This window comes from Rhinolophus sinicus, chromosome 16, assembly GCF_057876585.1.
Source record: "Rhinolophus sinicus isolate RSI-liver-muscle chromosome 16, RSI-T2T, whole genome shotgun sequence".
In the NCBI taxonomy this organism is placed as follows: Eukaryota; Metazoa; Chordata; class Mammalia; order Chiroptera; family Rhinolophidae; genus Rhinolophus; species Rhinolophus sinicus.
Window position 1 is genome coordinate 146583425 of NC_142516.1, and position 20655 is coordinate 146604079.

The 20655-nt window shown below is 37.7% G+C and overlaps 1 protein-coding gene across 1 annotated transcript in view; it reads right to left on the reverse strand.

The window, feature by feature from the left end:
- ITGBL1 (integrin subunit beta like 1) overlaps positions 1 to 20655 on the reverse strand; it is a 189742-nt gene that overhangs the window by 11751 nt on the left and 157336 nt on the right. The window contains exon 8 of the mRNA XM_019754218.3: positions 14786 to 14902. Coding sequence (XP_019609777.1) covers positions 14786 to 14902 — 117 coding nt within the window. The remainder of the gene's footprint in view (positions 1 to 14785; positions 14903 to 20655) is intronic.

Genomic DNA, 20655 nt, shown 5'->3' on the forward strand with positions numbered 1-20655 from the left:
AGCTGTGGAAGAATTAAAGACAGTGCTAGTATATTCAACAGTGAGAAACTCGTTAACTAGAGTAGTCACTGAAGGGCTCCGTGACACCCACGGAGCCAGAGAGACAATGTTCTAGGACAGCTAGTAATGCAAGTTCTTGGAATACAAAAGAGTTTGGCATGTTACAGGCAGTGAAAAGAGGGCAACGTGTTAGAAGAAGAATATAAACTTGGAGAAATATTCAGGAATGAGAATACAACACATTTGTTCTTGGTAAGGAGTTTCCAGTTTATTCTGATAGAAATGGAAATCATAGAAGAGGTTAAGTATGAGTGATGTGATCCAATTTACAATTTGCAAGTTGATTTTCGCAGCTAAACAGGAGAGATTAAGGTGTGCTGGGAAAAAGTGAGTATGGGGAAAGTGAGAGACTATTGTGTTATTCCAAGTGAATGGTGATAGAGGCTTAAAGTAGGATGGCGACAGTGCGAATGGAGAGAAGTGGATGCAGATCTGCTTTGGTGGTGGTGCCTTGAGACTTGTTGAATTGGATGTGGCAGGTGAGAAAAAGGACTAGTTTTCTGGCTAGAGAAGAATTGTGAATAATAATGCTATGTATTAACTATGAAAGCTGCAGGAGGGAGAGGTTGAGAGCAGCAAATCAGCTCTATTTTGAGCCTCATGTGTTTGAGAAATTCTTTTTCTTTTTTGTAGAAATTTTTTTCTTCTTTATTTGGCATTTACCTAACAGTGGAATTTTTGGGTCTTAGAGTACAAGTATTGTCATATCATTGACTATATTCCCTATGCTTTACTTTACATCCCCATGACTATTTTGCAACCCCAATTTGTACTTCTTAATCCCTTCACCTTTTTCACTCTACCCCCCTCTCTATCATCCCTTCCCATCTATCATCCCAATAAATCTAGTACCCATCTGACACCATACATAGTTATTACAATATTATTAACTATATCCCTTATACTATACCTTACATACCCATAACTATTAATACTTTGCAACAACCAATTTGTACTTGTTAATCCCTTCCCCTTCTTTCACCACCCCCTCCCCTGCAAACCCCACGGCCATCTGGCAACCATCAAAATGTTCTCTGTATCTATGAGTTTGTTTCTTTTTGTTTGTTGATTTTGTTCTTTAGATTCCACATATAAACAAAATCATATTGCATCTGTCTTTCTTTGTCTGACATACTTCACTCAGTACAATACCCTCCAGGTCCATCCATGCAGCCGTACATGGCAAGAACCTGTTCCCTTCCATGGCCGAGCAATATTCCATTGTATACACGTATGTACCACCTACTCGTTATCCATTCATCCATTGACGGACATCCAGGCTGTCGCCATATCTTGGCCATTGTAAACAATGCTGCAATGAACATATGGATGCACACATCGCCTCAAAGTAGCATTTTGGCTTTCTTTGGATAAACACCAGGAAGTGGGATTAATGGATTCTTCTTTGTCTCTTGTTATAGCTTTTGTTTTCAAGTCTATTTTGTCTGGTATAAGTATTGTTACCCCAGCTTTTTGTTTGTTTGTTTGTCTTTATTTTCATGAAATATATTTTTCCATTCCTTTACTTTCAGTTTGTGTGTGTCTTTCATTCTGAAGTGAGTCTCTTGTAGGCAGCATATGTAAGGGTCTTGTTCTCTTATCCATTCATCCCTCCTATGTCTTTTGAGAAAAGCATTTAATCCATTTACGTTGAAAGTGATTGGTGATAGATATGTAACTATTGCTATTTTATTATTCATAATTTTGATCTTCTTTTTCATCTTAAAGAAGTTCCTGTAACATTTCTTGCATTACTGGTTTGGTGAACTCCTTTAACTTTTTCTTGTCTGAGAAGCTCTTTATCTGTTTTTCAATTCTAAATGATAGCTTTGTTGGATAGAATAATCTTGGTTGTAGGTTCTTGCTTTTCATCACGTTGAATATTTTGTGCCAATCCCTTCTTGGCTGCAAATTTTCTGTTGAGGAATCATCTGACAATCTAATGGGAACTCCCTTATAAGTTATTAGTTGGCTTTTCTCTTGCTGCTTTTAGGAGTCTCTCTTTGTCTTTAACCTTTGCCGATATAATATTAATGTATCTTGATCTGAGCCTGTTTGCATTCATCTTGTTTGGGACTCTCTGCACTTTCTGGGCTTGTATGTCTATTTCCTTCACCAGATTAGTTACGTTTTCAGTCATTATTTCTTCAAATAGGTTCTCAATCCCTTGCTTTCTCTCTTCTTCTTTTGGTACCCCTATGATGTGAATGTTGTTATGCTTGATGTTGTCCCTGAGGTCTCTTAAGCTATCCTCATTTTTTTGGATTCATTTTTCTTTTTGTTGTTCTGATTGGGTGTTTTCTATTACCTTGTCTTTGATCCTTTGCTTCATCTAGTCTGCTGGTTGTTCCTTATAGTGCTTTCTTCATTTCAGTTATTGTATTCTTCACTTCTGACTGGTTCTTTTTTTATGGTTTCTATGTCCATTTTTTATGCTTGCTATCTCTTTCTCGAAGTTCTCACTAAGTTTCTTGAGCATCCTTATAACCATTGTTTTGAACTCTGTCTCTGGTTGGTTGCTTGACTCCATTTTGTTTCGTTCTTTTTTTGGAGTTTTCTCCTGTTCTTTCATTTGGGATATATTTCATTGTTTACTCACTTTGGCTGCCTCTCTGCATTTGTTTCTATGTTTAGGTAGATCTGCTATGTCTCTCAGTCTTGGCCACGTGGCTCTATATAGTAGGTGTCCTGTGGAGCCCACTGGCACAGTCTCCCTGGTCACCTGCTCCGGGTGCTCTCGGTATGTCCATTGTGTGGATTCTGTGTGTTCTCCTTTTATAGTTGAGTCTTGATTGCTATTGGCATATCAGTGGGTGGGATTGACACTCAGGCTGACAGGCTGTAGGGTCTGGCCAATCCAGTGGCCAGGATTGGCCACACAACAGCTTATGTGCTGCTGTGTGGGAGGCTTTCCCCACTGAGTGGAATTCTCCCCAGGGGTGCTGCTGCCTGTTGAGACCACCTTTTGATTGTGCCACTTGTGGGGCTAATTGAACGGTGCTCTGCTGTGTTCTGAAGTCAACTTCCAAGTACGTGGGTTCTGGGGCCTCTTGGGAAGGGCTCCAGTGCAGGCCCAGGTCATTACTGCCTTTTACTGGACAGAGGCTACCTGATAACAACTACAAAGTGATCTGCGGTTGTTTGTTGCCTGTGCTAATCCTAGAGTTGTGTGGGAGAGGCCACACTGCGAACTGAGGATGGCTGCCACCGTACCAGGCCTGGGATAACTCTGCAAAAAGCCAGGACACCCAGAGGCCTGCTGCCACCTGCCAGCTCCCTTAAGGTTCAGCCACTGTTAAAGTCTCACGTGGGCATGAGTTTTATGAGACAGGGCCTCAGAGAGTCACTAGAGTTGGGAGAGTTGTGGTCAGCATGTTAATATAGAGTCTGGTTTTGTGCCAGTCCTGAGCTGGAGTGACTCAGTGAAAGTCTCAGAGCACACTGAGGACAGTCACTGCCTGCCTGGGCCCTGTGGACTCCGCTAGTTTTCCCAGAAAGAGTACAATGCAGGCAGGGCTGGCTGCTTGCTCGAGAAAGTGCCTCCGGCCAGTTGTGTGAAGTGGGGTCCCAGCTGAGTCAGCAGGGTGGAGCAATGGAGCTAGCGGAGCTCACCAGGCCAATCAGATTCAGATTAAAACGTAAACGTAGCGGGCAGGCTCAACACAGGAAAGAGGCCACCAGCTTGCCGGCTTCTCCTAGGATGACACCTCACAGGGAAGATGGCAACTGTTCTCCAGTCTTCCTCCTGAAGTCACACACCTCAGTCGAACCCCCTGTATGTCTCCAATGCCCTGAGTCACCGACCCTTCGCTGGAGCCCAAGGTAAGTGCCTGCATGCGTCTGTGCGCCAGCCCTTTAAGAGGATATCTGGGTTTTCTGCTGCCTTCCATTCCACCTCAACTGTGGGCATCCCCACTGTTTTTCACAGCTAGTTGTTGTGGGGGTTCCTCTTTTCGGCACAAGTATTTCAGGCTGGGGAGCCTGATATGAGGGGCTGAGGTCCCTCACTCCGCCAAGGGTGGCGGAAACGTCCGTGGCTGAGATATCCCTCTGATTCTCAACCACCACACACAGGTGTGAGGCCTATTCAGCATCTCTGACCCTCCTAACAGTCTTGTGGTTTCTTTATATTTTCAGTTAGAGACCTTCTATTCAGGTAGATTTTAGATGGCTTTCCAGGTTGATTGTTCTATAATTTGGTTGTAATTTTAACGTGTTCACAGAAGGATGCAGGCACAGTGTTTATCGGCTCTGCCATCTTGGATCTCTCTCCCAGAGTTTTTAAAAGTGGTTGTAACAAGTTCCAGACACAATAATGTATGAAAATTCAGTTCTCCATACTCATTAGTAGCTGGTATTTTCAGTGGTTTTATTTTATGTCATTTTATTTATGTTTTGTTTTCCTTTCACCTTTTTACATGAAATACTCTTAAGATAACAGAGTAGAAAGGTCAAGAAAGTAGTTGATAGAAGCCTGGTGTGGGGACAGAGTCCCAGAGAGCAGTTTCCAGGCTCTCGGCCTCATGTGGAAAGGTGCTGGCTCGGGTAGTAGATGGCGGTCAGCTGTGACTGGTTGGCCATAACCTGTAACCAGTTAGCCAATTAACCACTGATATAACTGCCGTGACTGCGTTGGTTGGTTAGTTGGTTGGCAGGCAGAAAGGTGGATGGCGGATTGTGTGGATCCTATTTCCTGTGTGTGTCTCGCCTAGCTGCCAGCAAGACTAGAGTGCAGGAAGACCCCTTGTTGGGGTACTGGTGAATGTTTGCTCCCTGTGTCTCCAACCCAGCCACCAGCGAGAATATAGTGATATGACTCCCTTATCTATGGCTCCGTGGGTGTTCCTTTTTGGCCTCACCATATCCTGCATTCTTGTGCAGGGAGCAGGACCAACGACCCCGCATGACACAGCTTAGGGCTAGTCCTGTACAGGCTGCAGTTTCCAAAACTAGACGGCATTTAAAGATTTGGAAGTGAATGAACCTACCCAGGGAGAAATAAGTCTTGGGAAACTCCAATATATAGCACTAAGGTAAAGGAGGAGAATCCATACAAGTAGGTACATCCAGTAAAGAAGGAGAAAAATAAGATTAATGTGTTATCTCATAAGATGACAAGGAGTTCATAAAGGAAGCCTATTCAGCGGAATGTTCCTGAAGCTTGGAGTTAAAAAAATAATACCATAGGAGTAGTTTCAGTCAGATTTTGCTAGACCAGCCCTACTCTATTGCCACCCAGGTCTATGAGTAGAACAACTAGGGGTGATAGAACTGTTGTAGAAATATATGTATATATATGTATGTGTGTGTGTGTGTGTATATATATATATATATATATATATATATATATATATATTTCAGTAAGAACAATATCTATGCTTGATGGTAGAATCCAGTGATGTTATTTTCATATAAGTATACAGTAGATCATTCTAGAATGAATCTGTAGAGAGAGCCAGCCTAATGAACCATTTCAAGTACACTAAATCTGCCTTCACCTGACTTTTCAAGTCTTCCCACAGGTGAATAGTTTTCTATTCCATCTCCATTTCCAGTGCCGTGCATCTTCTCCCACATACTTACCTCCTTGCATCTGGTAATCCCATCAGTTCCTATTCCTATTCCTTTCCCCACAGCAAAACATTCACCAAAAATGCTCTAGACATGTGTTGTCCAATTTAGATTTATTAAGTACATTTTAAATTCAGTTTCTCAGTTGCACTAGTCACATTTCAAGTACTCAGTAGTCACATGTGACCAATGGTTACTGTGTTGAATAATGCAGATTTAAAACTTTCTTATCATCTTTGAAAGTTCTATTGGACAGTATTGTTTCAGACAATGACCATTTCCAATGAAATTCATTGGCTCAGAGACACATCTTTAAAACATTACAATGATGGTTCTTGATTAGGAAACTGAGCCATGAATGGATAATAATTGTATCAGATATGACATATTGCCTATCAATATTCTTCTCCCCTAGTTAATATTAGGAGAACACTTTTTCTTCAAGGAAGTGATAATATGTCTATGTGGAAGATTGATTACCCAAGCTCTTTTTGACCAAGATGTATCCCAAGGAAAGAATTCTAATAAATGAGATAAAAGAGAAAATATCCTGGATGGGTTTCCAGGAAAGTGATCATCTTCCAATGGAAATGGGACAGATTCAGTCAGCATGTGTCCTTTGCCCTTTTTCCTTCCCTTTCTTCTTTCCTAGAAAATGGACACAACGGGGGGCTTTCTATAAGCACGACAAAAGTCCTCATAAAGAGGCAGAGCAGAAATGAATATAGAAGGAGTGTGGGATGTTCGTGGCTCTCAGGTAGTCACCTCAACATCCATCTCTGTAGTGGCAAACTGCAGACTTTTTTGTGTTAATTACCTTCATCCAACAACAGTCCTAACTGGCACACCTATGAACTCAGGAAAGAGGTTTATGATTTTAAGATGTAATTTGGAGACAATCCCACTAGTGACTATATTGTCCAGCTAAAAAAGACTTGGCCTGAGGTCTTCCTTAACATGAGAAACCCAGCGGTGCTGGGGCTCACTGCACTGATACTCTCAGGCTGCATGATCTCCTTCAAATTACAGCTCCGAACTAAAGAAATCCCTACAGAAATGTGAACTGATTGTGTAATTAAGAGGTGGCTCTTCATTATCCCCTTTTGTTTTCTAAATTGGACTCATGGGCAGCTATTCCAGGAGCATAGAGGAAAGAATAGAAGCAATAAGCAGTCCATTTCTTATTCTCATCCTGGGACTATGGAGTACAGGAAAGAGGGTTCTGGTTAGGCTTATTTTTGGCTAAAACAATTAAACACACAAGAACTAACATGTAGATATATCTTTGTGAAATCGTAAAATCATATACAACTGAAAAAATGAGTACATCTTGGGGACTATCAACCTGGACAAAGCATGTTTTTGTTGTTTTGTGTGTTTGTTGTTTGTTTTGTTTTTTTTGTTTTAGCAGTGACTTATCTGATTATAAAAATCCATGCATTTATAGGTCACTTAAAATTTTTTTTGTTAATAAAGATGTTTTGAGAGGGCCCACATGTAGTCTATGAACATTGAGCATGACTCACCAATAAGTTAATGAAATGGAGAATGATTTTACTTCATTTTCTTTTTGCCAGTCATTGTCATGACTCTCCTTTTGGGCTGTAATTTTGGTGTAATCAAAACTTAACTGCTTTAAATTACGTAATTACTTACATTCACCTTCAGGTACAATTGTAAATTTATCCCAGCCTACCAGAATTGGTTTAATCATTTTAGTGTTATTGTTAGGAAGGTGGATAAACAACACTGGCTATTAGTTCTCAGGTGCCTGCTGATCAAGTAGATTTATGGATATTTTTGGTTTTACTTATTTGTTGTTCACTAAAATGCTCAGACAGTCTGTTTTGGAGTCAGGGGCCTGTATTTTGCTTTCTGATCACGAAGTGGACACACAGGGCTCTAGTTCATCCTACCATCTGAAAGACTACAGAAGCTATGGCTCAGTGTCTGTTTGGTAAACTGAGAAAATTACCCAAATTTGTGATTCTCAATTTTGTTCTCCTCTGAAGCCACACCAGAGGGATGATGTTAATGAGTTTCAAACACTTAGAATAGTAAAACCCATTCATTCCCAGCTGCCACATGATGGAGACACTAAATGCTTTGAACAAACTAGCTGCCATTTCTTCCCTGGCACATAGAACTGTGATGTGTATGATGCCAACTTCCTTCCAAAACACTCGGTGGCTAGTGCCCCAAGATATCCAAGACAGATTTGCTGTTTTGTCCTGTTGTGGAAATGGACACTTCAATCTTTTACTTTCCGTTACACACGTAGGGTATCATTGAATGCCCACTTGGCAGTAGCAGTCATATTTCTTTCTTTATGTCTCATTCTCACCATAAAGCCAATAGGTAGGCATTGTTATCCTTATTGTATACATAACTAAACCAAGGCAGAGAGACCAGTTGACCCATCCAAGTCACTACGAGTAGGAAATAGAGCCAGAATCCAAATGCTGGTCAGTCTGAATGTGAGAGTCACATTAATCTTGCTCCATGGCACTGCTTTGCTTAGTTCAAAAGAAAATGGTTCTTCTATTCACTAAAATCATGTATGAAAAAATGTAGCAGAGTGTATGCACACACTTACTAAAGCAACTGAGCATACCATAGAATGTGGACTTTCTCTTGACGAAATAGCCAAATACCCAAAGCAGATTCATGAATCTAGATTCCAAAAATTGTCTTAACCCTCAAAAGAAAAAAAAAAAAAAAACCTAGAAGGAAATACATCAAAATTTCGTTAGACAATTATTTTTGGATGGTGAATTTATGGGTGATTTTAATTTTGTTCTTTATATTTTTTAGTTGTTTTAAATGTTGAAAAGAAAAACCATTAATGTAAAAATATTTTACAATGTCCTAATACCTAAAGATGAGCAAAGCAAAATATACAAAATAATATCTATTATGAATGATAAATGAGTAAGTAGTTTGAAAAAAGTACTTCCCAAAGATGGATGCAAGAGCCGCTGAGAAAGAGCTCAATGTAAAAAATAAAATAAACATATACCTTAAAAATATCAAATATCTTTTCACCTCTGGGCCTTTGCTGAGCTTTCCCAGGCCTAAAATATTCACATCAAATTTTAACACCTTTAAATATTAGCTATACAAGACCTAAGTCAAATATTAACTCCAATTGGACAATTCTCTGATTCAAAACTGGAATCACTTATCTGTGACTCCCTTAATTTATAATTTATTCAAAAATGTTCTTGAGCATCAACACTTATACTAAGTTTGAGGATACAATAATTTTTCAGAGAGAGGAAGAAGTTGATTAAATTCATGAGAATTGTAGATTTGATGAAAAGAGACACAAGAACACTTAGAATAAAATGTCATGTTGTCATAATGAAGGTATTATAGTATGGAAGAAGTATAAAATAATTTTAGAAAGGCTGCCTAAAGGAAATGATTTGGAAGAATAGAAAAATGACAAGGAGTTATTCAGAAGGAGAAGCAAAGGTAAGGAATAGAATGTCAGGCAGAAGATTCAAAATCATAATACATTTAAGTTTCTCCATCCCTAATTGCCCTCCATGAAGAAATAATTGTTTTCAGTAGGTGGATACAATCAGTACAACAAAAGCATAGTCTTTTCCACCCGTCCAATTGCTGCAACCAGAAACTTGGGATTCAATCTTGGTTCTACACTGTGCCTCACTCACATCGTTCAATCATGAATTTCCATAAATACTATTTTGTACTCCCAGGGCAGTGGTGGTGTGGTGGGGGACAACCCTTCTTATGTTCAACTAAGCATTTAGTTTGACACTTGGCACTAGACTCCTTAGGAGGATATGGGACAGGAAACATCCCATATGCAGGACAGTATCAAGCTGTCCTCTTCTTGTGAGCCCTTGCAGTCATTCATGAGGATGAGAATTCAATATAGTGGTCTGGGGCTGACCTTCTCTCCAGATAACACAGTCCAGATGCTCAGAGATGAGATCCATGTTGCCTAGGTGTTGAGACTTCTTCAATTTAGAAGAAACCTTAGGCCCCACAGGAGCCAAAATCTTTCCCAACAATTCCTTATGTATAGCTTCCAGAAACTGTGCAAGGGACATGCCTGTTGGCAGAGTCAGGGCACAAATGGAAGCCAAAAGCATTTCCATCAGACATCCATATTTTATTTGCAATCCCTCTCTATGTAGTTGAAATTTATCCATCATAGGTCACTATTACCATGAGCAATGTTGTCTGGTAACATTAGCATATAGCGTTTTCATCTATTTCTAAGGAACTGGAGCTGAAAGTTTAACAGAGGGGCAGAGTCTCTTGCAACAAGGTAAAGGGTTTTGCTAGTCTGTTATCCATATTTTTCTAATATTTTCCCTAATACAGCCAAGTATTTCCATCTCTGCTCCCCCTCATCTAGCTAAACCACCTTTATCTCTCACCAGGATTTATCTCCTAACATCCATATTTACCCACCAATTTCACAAACACATACTGCTCACAGCAATTCATACCTCACATGACAACCAGAGGTACTTTTTGATCATGTTATTGCCATGTTCAAACCCTGTCTATGGCTTCCTATCATCCTTTGAGTAAAGCCCCAAATCATTAACATGGTGTATAAAACATGCCACACCCTTCTCCCATTTGCTTTCTAATCTCCAAACACACAGGGTTTCTCTCTGGTTCTCAAATGTTGCTTGAACACATCACTCTCCCTTTCCCTCACATGCCACAGCGTACATTGTTCTCTGTGCCTGTTGTGTCACATCCACTTCCCATCACCTGGCTAAGTTCTGTGCATCCCACTACTGCCAAGTATGGTTCTTGTGATGTCTAGTTTTTTAATACATGTAAAGCACATACTATGCATCAAATAAAGGCATTAGAGAAGCCTTCCTTAGCCTCTATGTTAAATTCCCCTATTACGTATGTTTCCATTGAACGAGTGCTTCTCTTTTCAGACCATTCACCTCATTGTCATTCCTTTGTCAATGTCTGCCTTTCTAACTTAATTAGAAGCTTCAATAGACACACCACTGAACCTCCAGTGCTGGCAAATAGTGGGCACTCAACAAATATTTGTTGAGTTAATGAAGAAATAAATGATTACTTCAGTTTCAACCATGCAGAATTTGGAGGAAGGTCTATATAAAAATATTTAATTAGAATTTGAAGAGTCTGAGGTGAGAGGGGATGATGCTAAGAAATCATCTTGAGTGACACTGACCTAAAGATGAAAGTGGAAGAGGCTGAGATTACTTCAGGCAAATAGCAAGCGGACAAATAGCGAGCAGAAAGGATATCCAAAAGCCATTTCAAGGGAAATACAAAGATTTATTGGTAAGCTCTGAAGGCTGAACAAGAAAAAAAAATTAAGTGGTTAAAAAAGAAGTGAGAGAAAAAACAGGTGGGAAAGGTGTTTCTGAGGCCCAGTGAGACCATTGCACGGGGTTTTCAGAGTAGAGTAACTACACTATGCTCAAAAGTGGTCATGTGGAATGAGAACTGAAAATCTCCCAGGATTTGGGCAACCAGGATTATTAATAAACTCAGGAAGAGTCAGTTATGTGGATGATTGGAGATAGAGCAAGCGTCCATGGATTTGAGATTTAAGCAAGGAGAATGCTATTATACATGTCAAGGGTCACAACATAGAGATCAAAAATAAGGGCATGTGTGTGTTTGAGAGGCAGTGCAGAGCTTTACAAGGAATAAGCATGTAATGAGTACTGATTTAATCATTATGTGCTACATACCTGATGGGATGTTACTAAATAGTAACAGAGGTTTCCTTATGGTAATAGGTATTTTTAGATAGATTGAGAAGTACAGAAACTTGAGCAATACATACTGTGGCTTGAGGAATCCTGATGGCCAGTGTCATCTTAATTGTGTTGCTCCATGTTTGGGTGAATCCATGGGAAGCTTTCCCACAGAAGGTGCACTGCTGAGTAAAAGGCACTAAAAATACTTCTGAGATGAATGATGGCCACTTTGATTTGACAGCTCAGTGTCAAGTGTGAGGAGAGAGATTGCTTTATTCCAAAAGAACAGAAAGGAGAAATCCATGCCATCCAAAACTGAAGACCATCTAGTCACAGTTCCGAATGAATTTTTGTTACAAAAGAAGTTAACAAGCAATCATGGACCTTTGTTACACATCTCATAAAGGTTATAGTGGACCACAGGTTAAATTTCTGCCTGAACGGGTTATGTCTGTCTCTTTCTTTATATATATATATATAATAATAATAATAACATGTAATGTATATATGACACTTAAGTGCCAGGTGTTATCCTAACTCATGTAATCTCACAACAACCCTACAAGGTAGCAATCATGATCATCATTTTATAGATGAGAAATGGGGGTTATGTAAATTGGCTCAAGTCATATAGGTAATAAGTGTCACAGCCAGGGTTGGAACCAAGAAAACCTCGCTTTAGTCTATAGTCTTAAGTACTGTAATATATTGCCATTTATATTTCTAAATATTAAAGTACATTTACATAAATGTTCATGAAAGGCATGGGAACATGTGATCTTATCAACTGGTTCACTATTGTATACTTTAGTACTAAAATTATTATAGCTTCAAACATGTTAATTAGTGGCATGTCTCTTGTATTTTAATACATAAACAAAATTCAAGACTATAACAGTCAAGGCTCCTATAATTCTTTCTATGAAACAATGTTCACAAAATAGAGGAATTAAAATCATAGTACCTTGAGCAGCTGTTGTAAAAGAACAACAGAATTTGAGGCCAAATGCAAAGCTAAAGCGGAGGTGATGTTTCCAGAGAGGTTTAATATGAAGTACAGTGGATCCTCATTATTCGCATTCTCCATATTTGAGAATTCGTCTACTCACTAAAATTTATTTGTAGTCCCCAAATCAATACTCATGAAGCTTTCCAGGTCATTTGAGAACATAGGCAGAATGGCAAAAAAACTAAGTTGCCCAAAAATCACCTTCTTAGCTAAGGTCAAAGAAGGTCAAGCTCTGCCTTCTTGTTTCAGATCTTTATGCTGTAAATAAGTGTCCTTTTCGCAGTATATTGAATGCTTTTTGAATTTTTGTGCTTTTTGCTGGTGATTTCAATGTTTAGGATGGCCCCTAAGTATAGTGCGCAAGTGCTGTCCAGTGGTCCTAAGTGCAAAATGGCTGTGATGTGCCTTATGGAGAAAATGTGTGCTACATAACCTTTGTTCAGTCACGAGTTATCGGGCTGTTGGCTGTGGGTTTAATGTTAACAAATCAACTACATATTATTACACAGTGTATCTTTAAACAGAAACACACATAAAGCAAGGTTATGTATTGATTTGTTGATGAAAATGCTGTGACTAGAGGCAGGATCTTAGCCTTGCATTTCCTTTAGGAACGATGATTCAATATTCACTAATTCAGTGTTCACGGTGACTTTATAGACCATAACTACCACGAATAACAAAAGCTGACTGTGTCTAGTGCTTCTCTTGAGGAATACTAAACAGCGTTTCTGTGTGGATTGTAAATTATATGTAGCTTTTCTAGCTACATGTTGCACATATGAGCAGGTCACTGGTGGGGACACCTCTGCCTCTCTCTCTCCTGGAACTATCCTTCTCCAAGCAGTAGGTCTGACCATCACAAGTAAAGATTAAGAAGTGAATAACAAGGAAAGTAAAGAAACATACTCATTGGAATGTGTAAAGGGTACTCGGATGTAACAGGTTTCTGCAATATCAACCATTTCAACCAAATTACCAAAGCAGATGGGCAAGGAGACCCATGTGAGGTAGACACTGCATGTCAGAGAAAATGGCAATGATAATGAGAAAAGATGTATATATGGTACTTTCTAGATGCCAGGCTGGCTTTATATATATAGTTGTGAGAATTAAATGAGTTAATATACATAATATAGTACTTAACAAAAAAAAGACTATAATCTGCTTTGATATTTCTGGAAACTAATACCAGCAAAGGGACAATCTAAACTAATAGTAATGTTGAGATAAAGTCAAAACAGTTTGATGCCACTCTGGGGAAAACTGTGATATAGGGAAAAATCTGTGAACTAAACATCACTGCTCAAATCCTTGGACTGCTACTTTTTAGTCATGAGACATTAACACCTCAAACCTCACTCATTTTTTCCATTTGTAAGATGAAGAAAGCAGGAACAATTACTGAAGGTGGCTGCCATAATGGATTGCGTGAGATAAATCATCTGGCACAACCCTTGTTAAAAAGGGCCTTTCCCTTGGCTTCCAAAGGAAAGAAAGAAGACATTTTTGGTCAAATTGCAAGTGTTTTGTAGTTGGTTAGAGAATGGGTAGATACACATGGATATTAGATAAATGATAGTGACAGTGTACCCACCTTTCATAAGTTGTACAAGCATTTTGTTTTTTTTCCCAATAATAGTGCCCAATTGCATTATGACAATTAAATTGAGGAGACACAATTATATTCTCCTAGTATGATTCCATGTTCAGTTCATATTAATTGTACTGGAAACCTGGAAGGAGCTGTAATCAGCATGAATCATCTCTCCAATATCGAGTTTTGCAAAACTGGAATAGGAGAATGATGTTGTCTCCCATTCTCTTCCCTAGATGAAGCTCAGGCAGACACTGTTAACATTTTACCTCTGGGTCCCTCGGTTGTACTATGTTACCTTTGTTGACTACCCTCTGTCTACCTCATTCTTTCTTTGCACAGTTTCTTACTTTCTGAAAACTCATATTTTGGTCTCCAAAACATCATGCGAACTGAGATATTATATAGCTTCTGTGATTTTCTAATTAAACTTAGGGTGTTATCTTACTGCTTTTTTTTTTTCAAGTTTGTGGGCGATACTTGTTCCATTAATATTTATGAGTAATAAAAATCATTTTAAACTGTTCCATTGTAGCAAAGCCTTTCACTATCTCCACAGAACTTAGTTTAGCCTCAACAATCTTTTATCGATAGTTGTACTGTGTACTTTCACATGCCCTTAAATCAAGAGTCCAAGAATATAAAGGTAATTGCAAACCTAACTGTATATGGCTTTTAGGTCCAATTGTATATTGATTTTTTAAATCTTCTTTCTGACAGAATCTTTTAAAAAGGATAAGTAGAATAAGGAAGCCAGGTGAAGCAGGTTGCATGCAGTAGCAAAAGGCTGTGGGAATTGTTCACCTCCACAGACCACTCCGTCCAGGTCTTCGCAGCGGCGATCATCACACGCGCACGTTTTGCCATAAACCCTCCGATCTCCCGGCGGGTAGCAAGTGCACTTGCCACATTCACATTTACCTGCAAAATACATTCGTTAGGAGAGTCACTGAATCAGGAAGGCGTTCAAAGGAAACAAGCATTCTATTAAACCCAGACCTCCTGGACCAATGCTAGGATGTGCCTGATTATGTAGTTCAGCAAATAACCTTTCTGACCTTCCTAAGGTAAACCGAAGGTCAAGCACAAATGCCAAGGAGGTCAGGAGTGGAAGTGATGGTCGCTGGCTCAGAGGTCATTTCTATTTACTACTTTCCACTTTTTGTTTCATTTATCTTTGGAGAACAATTCTGTTATCAAATTCTTTTGGTATTTCATATTCAACTTGGTTTGGATACCATTTAATGTAACTAAATCAATTTTATGCATTTTGGCATAATTTAACATACTGTGATAGTTTTAAAATATATATTTTTATTTTGGGTCTATCTGCCACATAAGAAAAAAATGTTCGTAGATATATTTCAACGTGATATTTTAGTGATTATTTTACATCAATTTTATAGTTCACAAAACTCGTTTTATCATGGAAGATGTATCAAAGCGCATGATCTAAATATGTTTATTATTGATTTAAAATTTAAAAGTATAAACATTTTTTGAAATAAGTTTAATTCGTAGTTTGGGAATTCCTTAATTATTCTCATTAGGACTTTCGTCATTATTACTTGAGATACAACTGTGTCAAACACTATAATTCCATGAATGGCATCATTTTGTTTTCAAAATAACACACTGACTAGCATTATCACTATCATTTTAGTAAACAGGAAATGGAGACAATGAGGCCAAGTTCCTTTCTATGGTGACTCAGCTCATAAGGGATAGATTCAAAATTTATATCCATTCTCATTAACCTTAAAGTTTGTACACCTAACATTTAGCTATATTGAATTGTAATATACTCATAGCGTAGCACCAGGAGACTGAATGAGAAAGTAAATTTCTTTTGTTTGAGGAATTGGTACTGGTTTGCCAGAAATTCAGCTGGGTGACTACTTTGAGACATCTGTGACTGTCATTAGCCCAAGCATCATAATTACACACCCACTGAAATGATCATATGGTATTTCGGGGATGACCCCCCAATGTTGTTAGTCATTCTGTTGCTGCATTTTGATCTTGTTAAAGAATTTCTGAGTTGGTTGATGATGGAAGAAAGGAAAATTAGTATTTAGAATCATTTCAGAGCTGTAATTAAAGATAATCTAATGCACTGATTCATAATATTTTCTGGCAGAAGTGCTGGGGCCATGATCCCTTTGAGAATCTGGTGGAAGCTATGGCCATAGATACTGTTGTTCTGGCTGCCCTTCCGCCAGTCTCTCTTTCTCCTTGGAGACAGTCCCATGTTCAGCAGAAGGCAGAGTCCCTTTCCTCCCCCGATGATATCTCCTCTCCCTATGTGCTGGCAGACAGAACAGGGAATCATCAGGCACTCTTGGCAGAACTTTGATTTTTGAGGGTGATAACAAAGGCACAGAGTGGCAAGTGCAACATTACAGCAATGAGCGTCCAGGAGTGGTGGAGCTCATCACACAGAGGCTTGAGTTCAAAAGTTAAGGCAGCAGGGGCTGGTTCTCAGCAGTGTCTTGCTCTCTGAGGTGTGGCATGAGCTGACTGTCCAAGCTTGCATTTTTGAGCCTAACCCATTCTAATAAAATCCTTTTTCATCCCAGTTAATGAAGTTGGTTTCTGTTGTTTGCAATCAAGAACTCTTAGCTGGTAGAACTCAGATCTCTCCATGGAAAAATATACCAGCACATATTTATTTTTTGTAAAATGTCAGGAAGAGCCGGGGCTTACTATGATTTATTTAATACATGAGGAGACTCAAGCATGCTGAGGTGAAATTATTTGCCTAAGGCCAGTGAAATAGTTGTTAGCAGTGTTGGTGATAGAATCTAGATTTTCTGAGCCCCAGTTACCTTCTGGTGTGCATAAACACGATAGCCCTCATCATGGGTGAATGTGTGAATGACAAAATCCACACTGTGGAGGGAAAGAGACGAACTATAGGACCATCAGCAGTATTGCTAGGTATGGTTAACTAGTCCTTCATGGATAGATGTCAGAACATCAATCACCTGATTCCTGAAAGGTATTATAGTCCCACCTACCAAGACCTCAATTTTTAAGTTTAAGGGCATATGTATTTATGGTGACAATTTTATTAATGTTTTAAAGCATGCAGGGTATTTCCTCAATATGCATTATTGGTTTCTGTGCTTCTCCAGAAAGGATGAACTAAATACTGGCATATGTGTTCAAATATCTCATTTCATTGTTTTCATTATGGATAGTTTCTTCCTTGTATTTCTTCTATAAAGTTGGATAGTGTTAATAATCAGTCCTAGGTACATTTTTTTCCCTGATAGACAATTCATATATCTTTTTCAAATATCAGAATAATGAACTCCCTCCCTCTTTCTTCCAGATATTTATTTTCTTCTTGGATTCCTCTTTTGCATGGTCTTAACCATGACACATCTTTGAGTCTTTAGGTTTTGCTTTCTTCTTTCCTCATTCTCTTCAAAACCTCCTTTTAATGTCTCATGTCCATAGGGCAGAGCCTTCAATTCAGCAGTGACTAGTTACTACATGCTAGATGGGGAGATACAAAGGTAAACAAAAGGGATGCTGCACTCTAACCTCATGGATTAATAGTCAGGAGAGAGTCCTTTGATTAATTGGATAAACTCGTACCTCATTTAGTGTTAATGACCAATTGAATCTTCCAGTAATATCGCTGAGCATTTGTAAAGGAGTAAAACTCTGGAATTTTCAGAAACCACATGGTAGATGTGTGGACCTGAGCAACAACTATTAAACACTGAAATTATCTCCAAAAGCCATACCTGAAAACACAGCACAAAATACATACACATACGCTCACAAATCATTTCTATCCTATATGTTCACATTTGAGGTGCTTAGGTGGGAAATGGTTTTAATCTCCTTCAAACTACACCACAACAGAACACACATGTGGTCTTGCTTAAGAATAGATTCAACCAGGCTCATCAACCTTCACTAAATACATTGATTGAGTCATTCATTCAACAAACACTTTTTGAATATCAACTATGGGTTAAGTGTTGTGCTAGATGCTGAAGATACAAAATTAAGTAGGACATTTAAAAATGTTTAATAGTAGAGAGAATAAAGGGAATAAAATACATGAGCACATACACCCTGTAGGATTAAATAAGTTGGGAAAGAGTCTTATAATATTTGTTAAATGACAGTCAGGAAAAGAGGAAGGGAAATAAATTTTATGGCACAGATACTGTTATAAGCATGGGCTCTGACTTTAAATAAATCTGAATGTTAATCTTGGTACATCCATTGTTAAATGTGATTTCTTGGAAGAGTCAATTCCACCTCATTTATCATGGTTGCATGATGTCAATAATAATGATAACACAGGATTATTGTAAAGGGTAAATATTGTAATGCACATAAAGTACATAAGACAGGGCCTGACACATAGTAAGTGCTCAATAAATAATAATTATTTATATTTGTATAATAAAACACGTTGGAAAGCTTGGATTTCAATTACTTGTATAGAATTCATTTCTCTCCTTTCTCATTCCATTTCTCAAAAAACAAACAACAACAACAAAAAACCCTTGTATTTTCTGATCCCAAATGAGATTGTTTAAGAAGAACAAGATGATTGCTTATATGATCAAATGCACCTACCAGCATGGTAAAAGCAGGCACACTGTTTATGACCTTATTTTCTTTCACTTTTTAAAACAGCAAAAACCGCACTTGGAATACATGCTCAATAGTTGGAAAGTAATTAGAGTCTCACATAAAACAGAAAAGAGATTAGTACTTTACTAACACAGTCCTCCTTTGCCTAAAATAATAAGTTTACCATAGCAACCTGATTGCACTAGGAAAAGCTCCTGCCAAATGCATCCTAAGTTCCCGTGAAATTTCTATGAGAAGGAATTAAACACTTGAGAACTATAATATTCTGTACCACTTCATCTAAGCACAAATGTTTTTTGTGAGAATAAAGTAATCTTCCATCAGACATTTAACAGTGAAGAAGCACTTTTCACCTTCCATTTCAAAATGGGCAGTGAGACTTACAATTTAAGCCACATTGACATTACAATTGCTAGCGAAGGAAGAATTGCTCATGACTTTAAAAAACACATATAAATGTCAATCCTTCTGTTTGTGCTTTCTTAGTGCAAAAGGATTCAAGTAATCAATCACGAATGATGTGAGGAAATAAGACATTTAAGCAAATGTTGTACTAATGTAATTTTCTGTTGTCTGCCCTAGAGTGTCTAAAACTGAAAATGGAAAATGGGAAATGAGAATACCAAGCCTTACTTTTCTCTAAAGGTTTTCCAAGGTATCTATCAAAATATTACTGAGGAAGTCAATAGACCTCTAAATGAGATTATCTAATTATTTCAATCTTAAGATAGTTTTCTAAAAAAAAACCTAAAATTACTCGATTCATTTTTTTCTAACTATAAGTTAAGTAAACATAGGCAGCAATATCACACTATTATAGGGGGCAATGCAATTAACTAGCACTATCACACTCATAATTGGGTTTACAAAAAGAAAAAAAAGATAAAATGAGGCAGAGTAATATTTTAAGAGGTAATAGACAAGACACTTCTAATAGAATTTAATTTATGTAGAATTTAAACTACATATTCAAGAAGTTTCATGAAGCTTAAAGAGAACAAATAAAAAGAAAAACACACAGCATCGCTGACACACAGCCAAATCAATTGTTGAAAGACAAAGAGAAAAATCTTAAAAGTAGTTAGAGATAAAAAGATGCATTAACTTCAAGGAAAAAAAGGGGAAAAAACCAAGAAGATTGACAATTGAATTAACAAAATAAGTGCTTAAGCCTGATGACAATGAAACTATATCTTTAAAATTCTGAAAGAAGCTGTCAAATTAGAATTTTATGCCTAACAAAAATATCCTTCCAATTTGATTACAGAATGACAACACAAACACAAACTAAAAGAACTTGTGAGCAAAACAGCCTTATCAGAAAAAAATATCAAAGAAAAAAGTTCTTCCCACAAAAGGAAAATGATCCCAACATAAACACTAAAATGAAGAAATAAAAAACAAAAAGTAAATATAGGGTAAATATAAATGAAAACAGTATATAAAATTAAAACAATGTCTTGTAAACTATGTCTAGAATTTAAATCTTATTATGTTAGAATAACCTCTACAACAAAATCAGAAAAGGACATTACAGGAAAAGGATGTTACAAAACAATCTCTCTCCCAAACTTTGAATACACTAATTTGCAAAAAGAATCATATACAAATGGGTTTAGTCCAGGATTAAAGGCTTAGTTTAACATTTAAAAATCAATAAAACTAGGTCATCACATTAACAACAACAAAAAACATATTATTTCAATAGATGCATTCTACATATTTGGTAATATTCAAAACTCCTTCATGAGGAAAAAATAAAGAAATAGACGGTAACTTCTTTAATTGATGAAGTTAATCTAAAAATAATCTATAGCAAACATCACATTTAGAAGTAAAATATTGAAAACATTTTCCCCAAGATTGAAAGCAAGACAAGAATATCCACTATGTCTGTTTCTAATCAACATTATACAAACATCTTATCTAGTGCTCTACAGCAAGATAAAGAAATAAAAAAAACAGTATAAAGAAAGGAAGAAATGACACTGTCAATACTTACATACGGCATGGTTATGTTGATAGAAAATCCAAAAAAAAACTACATA